We start from the raw sequence: 13,180 nt of genomic DNA, 5'->3' as shown, positions 1-13,180 counted from the left end.
CTGTGATCTGAAACGGGAAGCTCCTACATCAGAACTTTTTCTGATGCGCTCGATCACTGGGGGTTCTCCCAATCAACAGTTCTGTTTTAAATGACTGAATACGCCGTCACCCTAAATGCTATAATACAGTTTTCCCATAGACTATGCCCAGCCCCGAAAGACAGGTCTGCCCGAGACACACTGTTCCACATGGGATTCTCTCAATAGCACTTGCTGCTATTAAGATACACATGTGACAGTGTTCAACAGCCTTCATGCAGCAAACCACCCACACAAGCATTAAAAATAAAAAATATTTCCCTGTGCCCTCAATCATTTAACAGTTAGCAGTGACCGTCTTATAAATATTTAGACATTCAGGAATGCTCAGAGAAGTCCGCACTCGGAGAAGGCTCCTCCTTTCCACTTCCGCCTTCAACAAGCCAGTCTTCCTATCGGGGCAAAAAATCCTAATAATTTAGGAGACAACCGTCAAAATTTGTGGTTATCCACTTATTAATGTGAATTTTACGTCTCTTATAGTCATCAATTTCTGTAACTAGGGCACTTATTTTTCTATCCCTCAAATGAGAATATTTGCTTGCAACTTTACGTGTGGCAAAAACAACAATCAAAACATTTCAAAATAAAAGTATTATCTTTACAGTACTCATTCAATTTTTAAATCGGGAATTTACAGTCCACACAGATCAACTAAATGTTGTTAAATCCAATATGCAGGAATTATGTGCAAAAGGCTCCTGTCACCTGTTAGTACTGCCGACAGTTGTTGATCTGTGCATCCGTTCAGTCCCGACTGGAATCCAGCTCAGAGTTCAGCAAATTCCGAAGGTCATGGCACCAAGTTGTAATACCCCAGTTCTTTTATTGGACAGATCTGAAAAACGAAGGAGTCCGTCTTTCTGCATTTTAGTGCTGATTAATTTTAAACCACAAGTAAAATTACAAACACGACCCGGGTTGTTCCTTCCTCCAGAGAGACACACACTCTGGCTGCTGGAGAGAGGAGCTCTGGCCACACCGAGCCTAATACATTTATAAGTTTTGGGCTAACCCCTTACACAAAAAGATTACAGAACATCAGGAGACAGACTCAGTCCGATGACTCCATCTCTTATCTTATGCTCCACATGCTTGGAGCAGCTGGATTTTACCTAGTCATAACAAAATGAGGAATTTCAATGTGTGTGTGTGTGTTGTCACTTAGCTAAGGCATTCATTCAGACAATATTCTAACATTGATTGATTGGGTTTATTCATCTTTATGAATTGTTTTGTACTATGTGAGTAGCTTTTAGGTTTTATGGATATTATTTATGTTTATTGTATTACTATCTTGTTTTGTCTTATCTTTTGACTTTGTAAAGCACTTTGTGATTCTGTCTGTGAAAAGTGCTATATAAATAAAAATTTACTTACTTACTTACTTAACACAAGATTTAATACAAGAAAACAATTGGTGTCACGGTACACTTTTCAGAATCAACATTCTATTTTCTAACCTTGAAACAGAGCAGACTAGAGCAGACTTTGAATCTTACTAAACTGCATTACTAATACATATATATAATAATAGTCTAACAATTACTAATATCTAACAGTAGTGTTGGTAGATCGCGTGCCATTCAAAAATAAATTAGATGTATCCAGCATAAAACACGTGTTATGCAAATGAAAACATGCGAATGGTCAGTGTGACGATTCGCTGTGGTGACCCCTAACGGGAAAAGCTGAAAGTGACAATCATTCTTATATAGCCTATCATCCATCCTCCCTATGGCATTTGCTACTTGATTGACATGCAGGGCAGCCAGTCTGAGATCTTGTCTTTTCTGACACGAGTCACCAAGCATGCACAGTCAACCGCACGAGCTACTGCAAAACTGCAGTGAGCTAACTACCTTGTTAGCCTTCGAACTAATTTCTACTAAAGGGTATAAAATGAGTGGGGGAGCCGAATCAAGTAAGAAGCCAAAAACATTCCATGCGGAACGGGAGGAGGATTTATTTTTCGCGATGTTCTATTCGAAATGAGTTTGCTTGATCTACCAATCTACCATCACTATTCAGAAGAAGGGAAATGTGGAGTGGCACTTCCAGACTGTTCATAAAAACTACGACACTCATTCATACATATTTGTGTGTGTGTGTAGTATTTTTAGTGTAGGTCGGTCATTTTGACTTGGTCATTTGAAAAGTAGCTCGCAAGGCGAAAAAGTGTGGGCACCCCTGGGATAGAATATGGTTTATAGCATGTTTCCGGTTCTGCACCGGAAACAAATTCCTTGTGTGTGTAATATGCTTGGCCAAATAAAGTGATTGGCTGCGTCCGAAACCGCATACTGTGACAGTACGTACTGAAAGAGATGAAGTACCTACTTACTGACCATTAAAACAGTAGGTACTGTATAGTATGAAGCCTGGTAGTATGAATGAGATTCGGACGTACTACATCCGCCATGTTGATACATCACGTGACATACGTTTTCATAGCAGCGTCTTCTTCGTTGGATAACTCCTCTCCCGGGGCATCATGGGATAGTGAAGTGTCCATCGTATGCACACTGCAAAATCCAACCGGAAGCAGTAGGTCATCCGGGTACTTTTCGTTTACTGTTTTTGGAATACTACGAATCCGGACATACTACTCGCCTCGCCTACTGCTTTTCGCCTACTATACAGTATGGTAGTAGGCGATTTCGGACGCAGCCATTATCCCTATCGTAAATGTCAGGCCAAGCATATATCTATAGTTATAGCCTACTACAATCAGACGTGCCAAATAAGAAACACGGTCTTCAACATGAGTTCATGTTTATTTTATATTTTGTGTCAACTTGAAACCATACAACTGTGTATTGTAGTCAAACAGGAATGTGCATGGTGAATCTGTTAGAGTATAAAAAACATAGCTAGTGACAAGTAAAACTAAGAAATAAAATGCACTATGGCATTCTACTTCACTACATGTTAACCTTAAACTTACCTCATCTAAAATGACTTGAAAAAATGCACATCTGGTACAAGTTATCGTATTTGTTATCCCCACACTCACTCCCAGTCAGAAACCAACAAAACAAAATTCAGACAAAACTGAAATGGAAAATTTTTATTTAGACAATAGCTGATGAGCAACATGTCACTGACAGTGAGGCTGGTAAAACATAACACTGCACTGTGTAGGTGAAACAACACGAATCAGAGGAGCATCTATAGTACATTCACTATCTATCACTGGGTAACACCCAAAAAAACAAACTACCGTACAATTGCTAATCAGATTTGTTACAAGGATAGTGTACGTTTTTGTTGCAACTTAACATTGCTGTAAGGGATCTAACAACACAGCTTTAGACAACATTATCCCAATAAACATAAGCTTTAGAAAAATGAACACTAGGCAGCTGCATGAGACCAGGAAAAAAGCAATTACAGAAAGACAAGTCAAAAATGGAAAAAGAAAAAGGTGTGAGCTATGGAAGAGGATTAGGGCCACTGTAAAAAAAATAAAAAAAGTTAATTTTAAATCTGACCTTTACAAGTAAGTCAGAGTTCAGAGCAGTCTTTTTTTTCCAGTGGCCCTAATCCTCCTCTGCAGAAACAGAGTTGTAGAACTAAAGTCTGCAGCGCTGGAAATAACATTTTCATTTGCAGAGACCTCAACAGACCCTCACAGTCAGAGAAGTCAGCACCGTGCCGCTGATCAGGCTCAGTCCAACCCACCTTGAGAACAAAGTATTTCTTACTATTTGCTTGCTTTTCCAATCAGTCATGAAGAGATGTATTGTTCTCCTGTTGTCCAATCACCAGCTGGGACCTATGAACAGCAGAGGCAAAGAGAAAGGGAGGAAGTCAGTGCCGAAAGAATAAGCATGAACAATTAAAGAGGATCTGATGGAGGAGGAAGCAGCAACAAGATGGGATGAGCTCAGGTATGATTAGCAGCTGATTAGTGGGGGTGGGGGGAACATGCGCAACAAGTTGGTCATACCGCCAGAGGAAGGAGCGGGAAGCCTGCAGGCTGGTTACACAACAGAGGAAATCTGACTAAATGCGTCACAGTTATTAGGGTGGAAGGTGATGTGAAAGTACTGTTTGTCATAGCTGCAAGTAAAAAATATATCAGTGCTGATTTTACTTGGAGAATCCTTCCTATTTTTTTATAGATAATCAACTGTTTCCGGCTCAGCAGAAACTAGAACGCGTCATGAATAAAACATAACATTGTCAGTAGGTGTGCAACAGTACACAGGAATCGTGGTTCACTTCAGTTTCAGGGAAAAAAGTCAAAATGGCCAAACGACTGACTTTTTTTTCCCTGAAACTGAACTGAACCACGATTCCTGTGTACTGTTGCACACCTACTGACAATGTCATGTTTTATCTAGTAATTATGACTTAGTGTCTCATAATTACAGCCCTAGTTATCAGCACAAGTTGCGAGGCGTTTTCCTTCGCTAAACAAATGCTGTTTCTGAACACGTCTGTTAGTGCCAGCTGTGTGGCCAGGTCAGGGTTCATCAACTTACCGGCAGGGTTGCTGCGGTTGTTCTGTCGCCTCATCTGTCCAGGCCGGTTACCAGAGCGATTGTTCCTGCGCTGGGGGCCGGTGTTCTGTCTGTAGGAAGCTCCTCTTCTTGGTCCCTACAGACAGATCGTATAAGAGCTCTGAGTCACTGTGCCCCCCCACAGTACCTGTACTCCAACTCAGGTGGGTCACACAGGTGAAAGGTCACCAGTCAAGCTCCACTGTAACCCAACATGTGAACACTCACCATGTTGGCTTCTCGCCTCTTGCTCTGATCCTCTGGCAGGTTGGAAAATCCTCCCTCCTCCATCTCGTCTTTGTCTCTGTACTCGGTATCCATCTCACTGACAGAACACACAGAGATGCAGAAAACTGGAGTCATTAAAAGCTAAGAAATTGCAACCTGTATTTTAAGACATTCCTGTTGAGGGACACAAAATAAGGGAGGACAGACTGAAATGTATCCAGATACATCAGCAGCTGATTTACCACGGCAGACTGATGCTGCAGTGGATGGAACTGTGGGCTGATATTTAAGGTCAGGGTTAGAATGTGACTGACTAATTATCAACAGACTAATCAATAGAAAAAACTGAATCTGTCCATTCAGTTAATTCATTTGACATTTTTGTTACGTGTCATTTCATTTCTAAATGTCCTCCTCTAGTCTCAGACATGTTTTTAGCATTTCTCACAATGTCACTTTCAGTTAAGTACAGATGTGCCAAACACACTCCTACCCCAGTGGCACTACTGTCTTTTTCTACTTCCAAACAAACTAAAATTGGCTTTCCTACACTTATCAAGTTGTCTCTTCATAATCAGTAGTCATGATTTGTTTTTACTGTAGTTTGTGTAATGTTTATTTGATATGTTGTGTTTACTATGTGCCCAATAAAATAAAAGAAAATGTTAAGAGGGATGTTGGAAATTCTTTGGAGCTCAGACTTCATCTAACTGATTATCTTGTTTGACAGGATAAATTAGCAACTTGCAAACTGTTTACATGAACACAAAACATTCTAGGTGTAGCGATTTCCATGTAACCTGAACTCAAAGTATTACCACTACTGTAGTATTACTATTACTACTGGCTTAACAGTTTTACAAGCACCTCTGTCTCTGTGCACGATTGTGCAGGTAAAGAAGGAAAGAATGTTATCAGACCTGAGCGGGTGCAGGGACATGCTGCTCCCTGGTATCGTGACTTTAACCCCCTCGAGCCTCTCCTGCCTCCTCCTCTCCAGGTCATGCCTCAGATCCCCCGGGGCTCGCACTGGCTGCTGGCTGGGACCCTTCAGTACATCATTAACAGGATGAAGAACAAAAACCTAAACATGTTTTTCAGGAAATTCATTCAAAGCCACTGAGAGGGTAGTTTCACTTCACAGTTCCTGCTTCTAATAAACAGCACAAGTGCCGAATTCAAGGTGTCGAGGCAGAATAAGTATCAAAGATTTTACTCACCTGCATATGTCCAGGTCTGAACAGAGGCTCATCATCATCATCATCAAGCTGTGACTTCATTTTGAGGCTGAAGCCTCTGCAGAGGAGAAAATCCAGAGAGGTGAAGGATTTAAAAAAAGGGAAACAGAACTTGACTTTTGCAAGTTTAAGAAAATGTGGGTTCACTATCACTTATGGTCAAGCTTATGATTCGAGGGTGGAATGCATGATGACATTTTTGCTAAAATTATCTAATTTTATTTAAACTAATATTTCCATAAGATGTGTTTCAGATACTGTGTATCAGGGGTGTAAATCACAGGTTTTAACACAATACAATCTTATAGCGATTCTCTAAGCCAGCGATCTGTTTGCCACAATACTATTTCGACTGAATCAAACAATATGTGCCTATTTCACACTATTACACTTTTATTAACTCAAATGAAACAAAAGAATAATCACAAAATCTTACTGAGCTCCTCTGTTCACACTGAAGTGCTATACAAGTCCAGGTGATGACCTTCTAAATCAACAGTTGCTGGTCTCACTGGGACCTGTGGTCCTGAGTCCTCTCTGTTGTCTGCACAGTTACTGCTGCTAAATGCTCAACTATTTGAAGTCAAATTTAGGTTTTTTTTTTCTTCTCTGAGCCCTTCCACCACTTGTGTGTTTTGTATTTACTATTTATGCAAGCTGAGTCAGAAACAACCAAACTGCACAGAGGTTTTGTTCCATCGATTACTATTTAAAAATGATGAAAATCTCCAAAAGATAAGCAAACATAAGAATGCACTAGCACACGCTACCTTGCATTTTTGCCAACAGGAAACCCATCTATAGGTCGTGCCATTTTTCAAAACGTACCGGTTTGAATTGAACCTCTCATCCAAAGTCAGCTCCTCCATCACTTCTTCAGAGCGGCCGCCGTTTGGGGGGGTGGAGAAACGCTCGTTCAGGGTGACCCCATCATCTCTGAAGTACTGCTCTGTAACACATGACAGACACTTTAAAAGCTAACAAGCCAATTATTTGTGCTTTACGAACACTGCAGTTACTGTCCAAGAAACACCTGGCCAATATGGCTGTCGACGAGGTTCTGAAAAATGACCAGTGTATCTTGCCAGGTATCACTTTGAATAAAAATAGTCTTCACAGTAAAATCACAACACAACTGACCTTTGACTTGATGCACCAGTGTGATGATTTCCTGGGCAAAGGTCCCAGTGTGCATGGCAGTTTCTCGGTACGTCCCAGAGTGCTCCAACATGGGCAGGAAGTCCAGACGCTGACGACCCACGTTGACCAAATCTAAAGAGAGCTGCCTGTCTGAGGAGTAACACAGCAGGCTGCAGGGGAGAGAGCACAAGGTCGGAAACAACAGCCAAGAGGTAAAAACCCCCCTTAACTGAATATTGCTCAGAGAAGAAGAAATTCCTGGATGTTCTCATCCAGATACTTTGACAGGGAGATGGGGAATTAGTTCACACCTGCCATTCATGTTTGTTAAAATGGTCATTTTGCAGCAGTGCTTACAATTTTTGTGCCTGAAATGTGTTTGGGGGCTATGAGAAAGAATGAAAAACATCCAGACAGAGGAATATACTTTGACACAGCAGTTCATATCACAATCTGCTCCAGAAAAACAAGGACACAAATCTAACCGATGTTTCTACATGTGAATCCTCATGTTAACGTCAAGGTCCTAGTGAAAAAGGCATCATCTACTCACCCTTTCCTCAGTCGGAAACAGTAGTATGGTAAGTGTAGCCAAATCCAAGCACAACTTTCAAAACCATAAAGAATCTCCAACATCTTTTAAACCTTTCAACGCATGTTCTTCCAACGGTCTTTTAACTAATATGCTATTCACTGTGATGTTTTAATAATGCTGAGACTTCACTGAGCCACAGTGTAAACAAAGGTTTTTATGAATAAAGTAGGTCTAATTTGTCTATTTTCAAATCGAACATGGCTCCGGCTTTGCGTCGGAATTCCAGCACAGTACCGGAACATTTTAAGCCACGCTGCAGTCCTTGATGATTTGTAGTGTGTTGAGAAGACACATACAGTTATGCCACCTAGCTTGCTCTGTGTAATCTGCTACATCCAAGTAAAAAAGGTTAAATAAAAGTAACATCTTCACCTTACCACTTTCGTGGGCTCCAATCCTGACGATCTTTATATCTACATCCTATATGTTGACTAAAAAGGGGGATGTTCACACTTAAAAGTACACAATCATACCAATTAATGTTGTTATGGCTACTTAGGCTTCATTTTAAAGTTTAAGTGGGCGAGAGTCCACGCTATTCTTGTTTAACCCATTAAATCTTCGAGTTGACTTTGTCAGCTCCTCAGATTCTTCAGCTGCTCACAGACTCCAGTCGCGTTTTGTGACTCCTGTAGAAACACCCAAATTGCCACAGGTGATACTGCCCGTTCTCATTCAGTGATGGCTCCTTGTTCAAAATTGCCCTACAGTTTCTTTGGGATCTGACCGACCCTCCTTTAGCATGTGGAGCCACTTATCTTGACTTCAAGAAGAATCCAGGATATTCTGGCTCATCAATTTTTCCTTTCCACAGCATTTATGGCCTCATTTTCTCAGCACTGGTGCCATTTTAATTTCTCCATAGATTTTTAGTTCATTGCTATAGATGTTGACCACTTCGGTTTCTCCGATCAACAGTACTGACGATGTTGATGTCACCATCTTGGGTTTGTCCTCTTTTTGAAATGTTTACCTCTTTAATCTTTCGACGTAGATAGCAGTGGTTTACTTTTGTCTTTAATTTCTCTATTTAACAGCACTGCCAGTGCTCCAGATTTTCAGCACGTGATGATTTATGCCTTTGAACAAAACTGATACTTATGATCACAGCTTTCTCCTTTTTTGGTGGTGGCCTTTTCTCCTTCTAACAATAGTGAAGATGCTTCTGTCTCCTTTTAACAGCACTGATATGTTTTTTGCTTCAAATTCTCACTTTAATGACACTGCCAACGTCTGTGTTCATGTTGGCCATTGCTCAGGAGGTAGAGCGGGTCGTCCCCCAACCAAAGGGGCTGGCACTTGGATCCGCAGCTTCTCCAGTCCACATTCAATGTGTTCTTGGACAAGACACTGAAGCCCAAGTTGCTGCAGGTGGCCACTGCCATTTTGCGTGGGAGAATGAGCACATACTGTAAAAGTGCCTTGAGTGCATAGAATAGCACTATACATGTCCATTTACCATTCTTTAACAAACTGTATGAATTTATGTTTATATTACGGAGCTGAAATCCGGCTTTGCTTGAGCTTGGCGAGTTTGTCTTTACCAGTTGCTTTGGTAAATAACTTGAGATTCAAAAGTCCTATTCTTCAATACACTCTGCTTTAAGTGATTTTATTTTTTTTGATCAAACAGTCCCTATAGAACACTGGACGAAAACAAGACTCCTTAGTTTACATTTGTCTGAACCTGAATACATCTTAGCTTCTTCAGAGTGGACATGCTTTGAATCCTCTTCACTGTATGACTGAATAAAAAAAAAAAAAAAATGTTCCAAAAACAATTTTTATGGTCGCCCATTTAGGGGAGGCGTTGACCTTCTACCAGCCATTTTTACAGTCTCCCTCTGCCAGGTAGATAAATACTACCTGATATTCCAAAGGAAAGTACGTCGATACTTTGCCTGACCCTGGCAGACGAGTTCTTCCGAACTGGCCTATAGCCAGTAGATGATTACAGGTTCTTCATGGACCACAAGCTCTGGTCAAGTGCAAAAATGCTTTTCCCTTCTTCTTGTCAAACATCTTGATTGATTCTATTTCCCTCATTACAGAACACCCAGATTATTAGTTTCTGCTGTTTACATCCTTCATTTAATGATTGTCTTCTCTCTGGCATTATGACAAGTTATTTCCAGACATTTGCTGCCATGAGGTAGGTGATGCTGCCTAACAGTTAAAGTTTGCACATGTGAAAATCTTCATTTTTACAGTCTCCCTCTGCCAGCTCTATGGTCTTCTGAGCACAGTGATCAACAAACCTTTCCTTCATCAGTTTCAGTCGGGCTCAATTTTGTTCCATGTTCACAGAAAGTGATTTCATCAGCTCAGCCATTATGGCACCAATGATGATGTTGCTTTTTAACAAAATGACAGTCCTTGTGGTCTTCACAGACTTTGCAGAACACTGTTTACCTGCAATCACAGCTCCTTTATTTTCAGTCAAACTGGTTTCAAATGCTTGAGGTTTTGTGTCCACAAGAGATACAGCAGCGTTCCTTCAAACCCATTTTTACAACAAGTCTGGTTCAGAGCAGCTTTTTAGGCAAGGAAACTAAAATGGAATTGGCTATTTGGGATGTTCAGGCCTCCAGAAAGGCACTAAATCCACAGTGCACAAGGACCGCCAAGTTCCATTTCTGCAGCCCATTCACCTTCATTCATAAGTAAGATTTTACAGTTGTGCTTCTTCTGAGATTCTTGCAAGAGACATCACACATAAATAGCATGTTTTGATGGAGTTTTATCTACTGCCTTGAAACAGATCATCTGCTGACCTTTAATCTGTTCAGAATGTCCTCATGTCTATCAGCCATGTCCTCTTCCAGTTTTCCAACTGCCTTTGAAAGAGCTGGTGGTGCCAAACACTTCTCAGGCTGTCCAGCGTTAATTGCTCCCTTTCATCTGGTTTTTGATGCGGATTCCGTGCTCTTCTCTATCTTGACTGATGATAGAGTAACAAATGTTTCCATTCCAATAATGCATTTATTACCAGTAAATTATTTCACGTCAGGCACCGAGTATCTTCTCTCATTTGAACAGGTGATCCCGGCATGTTACAACCATACAGTCACTTTTTCAAAATGCTCCTTAAAGCACAGCTTCAGTGATGAATATTTATACCGGGAGCTGATTTCTTCAGAGACTTAATGGGTTTCTTGAGTCTTCAGAGAAGAAGAAGAAAAATCTGCTTCTTTATAAAATTCCATCAATCTACTAGTTTTAATGTGATTCACGTTTTGACTTGAAGAACCGTCTGTGGGTCATCCTGATCAGAAGATCCAATAAGCACATAATATGATTTGGTAGATGCCTGCCCCAGTAATGCTGATGATTGAAGACATTTCAGGTACAGTTGCTCCCACAGAATTTGTATTTTGGCACAAGCTGAGTGGTGGGTAGGTGGCTGGGGGTGTCCCTACGAGGCAGCGAAGAACAGAAACGAGGCTGACTTGCCCTCCTCCTACATCTGTATTTGTCCATTTGACCTGTTGCTTCAGCACTAGCTGGTCCCCCCACATTTCTCTCTTCATTAGCTACAGCTCTCACTCTTTCTGACCCTCTTGTGGTTTCAAGCCTGGAAATATTCCAAACAAATGAACCTTATCGATAATCACACTAGTCGGACTGTTGAGCTTTTCCACACGCATCTGCTGAAGTTCCTAACTTTGTTTTGCCAATGCCTCTGGTCCTTTCTGAGTCTTGGAAATTATTTTTCTATATTCCTCTGGACTGAGGGAGCAAACATTTAACTTTGTTAACTAACAGTATTTATTGAAGCCAACAGATTGTTATTGGTCAATGATAACTTGTGCGGTAATGTTCTCGCTTTGTTGTTGTATATTGATAATGAATAAAACTGTTATGACTAGGGGATAACTGCAGTAGATACTGTAGCATCAGTTTACTTACCTTGATTCCCTATAATGACTTAGTGTCTCATTTCCACTGCACATGTACGAGTATGCGCGAGTATGAGCCTAGGTACTTAATAAGCAACACTGCATGTGAACATCTGGCAGTGCTTGGTTCATCTTCAGCCAAAGCCAGCTGAATATTAGTTGACATGAAGATGTACATTTATTAGTATCTTCATGACTGTCTGCTTCTTTCCTCTATTTGATTCAAACGTTTAGAAAAAGAATGTTTGAACTTTGACCCCTCACCCTTGATCATCTGATTTACAAAATTCTCTACCTGTTTTCATTTACGGGTCGGCTCATGTCCACTTTGATGGTTAGCGTTTCCTCCGGTGCAACAGTCATATTGGTTTTCCTATCAATCCATCCGTGCTCCCTCTGACGGAGCATGTGAGGGTCCAAGTCAACCCTTGGCAGGTGTCGGTCCAGACTTCCAGGCCTGCCAGATTCCCACTGTTGAAGCCTGTCTTCTTCTGCCCAGTTAAGGTCCCCTTCGATGGGATCCCTGTAATCTTCCCTAAAGGGTCGGAACCCTGGTCTTTGCTCTTCATGAGGAGGATTTTGGTATCCCTGGGAAGATTGCTGTAGGCGTGGTTGGTTCCTGGGTGGTCCAGTCCTTCCACCCTGTGCATGACTCAACCTCCCTCTCAGAGGACGAGGACCTCCCTTCCCCTTGTAGCTCACGGGACCATCTCGGTTACCATATCTCATAGGTCTGTCTTGCAGCATAGGGCTACTCCTACTTTCAGGATATTTGGGGTCTCTCCCATTATCCTGAAAATGGTATCCTTGTGCATCTTCCCGATCATCCAGCCTACTTTCTGATGATCTGAAATGTTCCGGCGGGGAGATCAGTGGACGGGGACGCTGATCAAACTTAGTGTCCAGACCTCTGTTATCTCCATACTGGTCCCACCAAGGGACTTGTCTGATATCACCAATGCCATGATCATGTTCAATGACAAGTGGTGGCAAATGCCAACTGTCCTCATGGTGAAGGGTTTCCCGAGCATCTCTGGGTTTGTCCATTGAGTGAGGCTGTTCCCTAAAGTTCTCTCCATTCCTGTACCTGTAACAAGCGTAAGAGGAGGTGACATGGTTCAATAACGATACATGGAACTACTGCATCTTGACATCTGGTGTTAAACTTGAACTAAATTTAGGTTTGGCTTTATCTCAGTCTAGATCAAATACCTGATTTACCTATGACCACTGTAGCACCGATTATTCAAACTACTTTTTCCATTAACATTATTCTGCACTTAAGGTATCAGAAGAACTTTCAAATAAACATGCAATATTTGTTGGACTACTATTTTGTGACGTGTTGAGTAAATAGTGAACACTGCTCTATGGAAAATAAAAAGATGAGAATCCTCTGCATTCTTCGTTTCCTTTGATCCATGTGATATTGCTGCAAAGCACTTTGCTTAAAAATTACCCAAGGTGACTGGCGTAATCCATTTCTCGTCTTTTATTTTTAAGGGGTCGGTTCCTCTCTTGTAGTTCTTCCCT

General features: G+C 41.3%; 1 protein-coding gene across 4 annotated transcripts in view; it reads right to left on the bottom strand.

Moving 5' to 3' along the window:
• Positions 1 to 3,082: 3,082 nt before the first annotated feature.
• Positions 3,083 to 13,180, bottom strand: part of zgc:112982 (BCLAF1 and THRAP3 family member 3) — a 12,759-nt gene continuing 2,661 nt past the window's right edge. For 3 of the 4 annotated variants that reach the window (XM_020585332.1, XM_020585331.1, XM_020585333.1), the window contains 8 exons: positions 11,943 to 12,734; positions 7,154 to 7,323; positions 6,842 to 6,962; positions 5,996 to 6,071; positions 5,696 to 5,823; positions 4,776 to 4,872; positions 4,530 to 4,644; positions 3,083 to 3,817 (listed from right to left, as the gene is read on the bottom strand). In XM_020585332.1, coding sequence (XP_020440988.1) covers positions 3,804 to 3,817; positions 4,530 to 4,644; positions 4,776 to 4,872; positions 5,696 to 5,823; positions 5,996 to 6,071; positions 6,842 to 6,962; positions 7,154 to 7,323; positions 11,943 to 12,734 — 1,513 coding nt within the window. In that variant the 3' untranslated portion in view covers positions 3,083 to 3,803. Of the gene's footprint in view, positions 3,818 to 4,529; positions 4,645 to 4,775; positions 4,873 to 5,695; positions 5,824 to 5,995; positions 6,072 to 6,841; positions 6,963 to 7,153; positions 7,324 to 11,942; positions 12,735 to 13,106; positions 13,175 to 13,180 lie in introns of those variants that run through there. The other variant, XM_020585334.1, reaches the window with a different exon arrangement.

This window comes from Monopterus albus, unplaced genomic scaffold (genome assembly GCF_001952655.1).
Source record: "Monopterus albus unplaced genomic scaffold, M_albus_1.0 scaffold362.1, whole genome shotgun sequence".
Taxonomy (NCBI): domain Eukaryota; kingdom Metazoa; phylum Chordata; class Actinopteri; order Synbranchiformes; family Synbranchidae; genus Monopterus; species Monopterus albus.
This window is presented reverse-complemented; position numbering and strand designations above follow the sequence as displayed.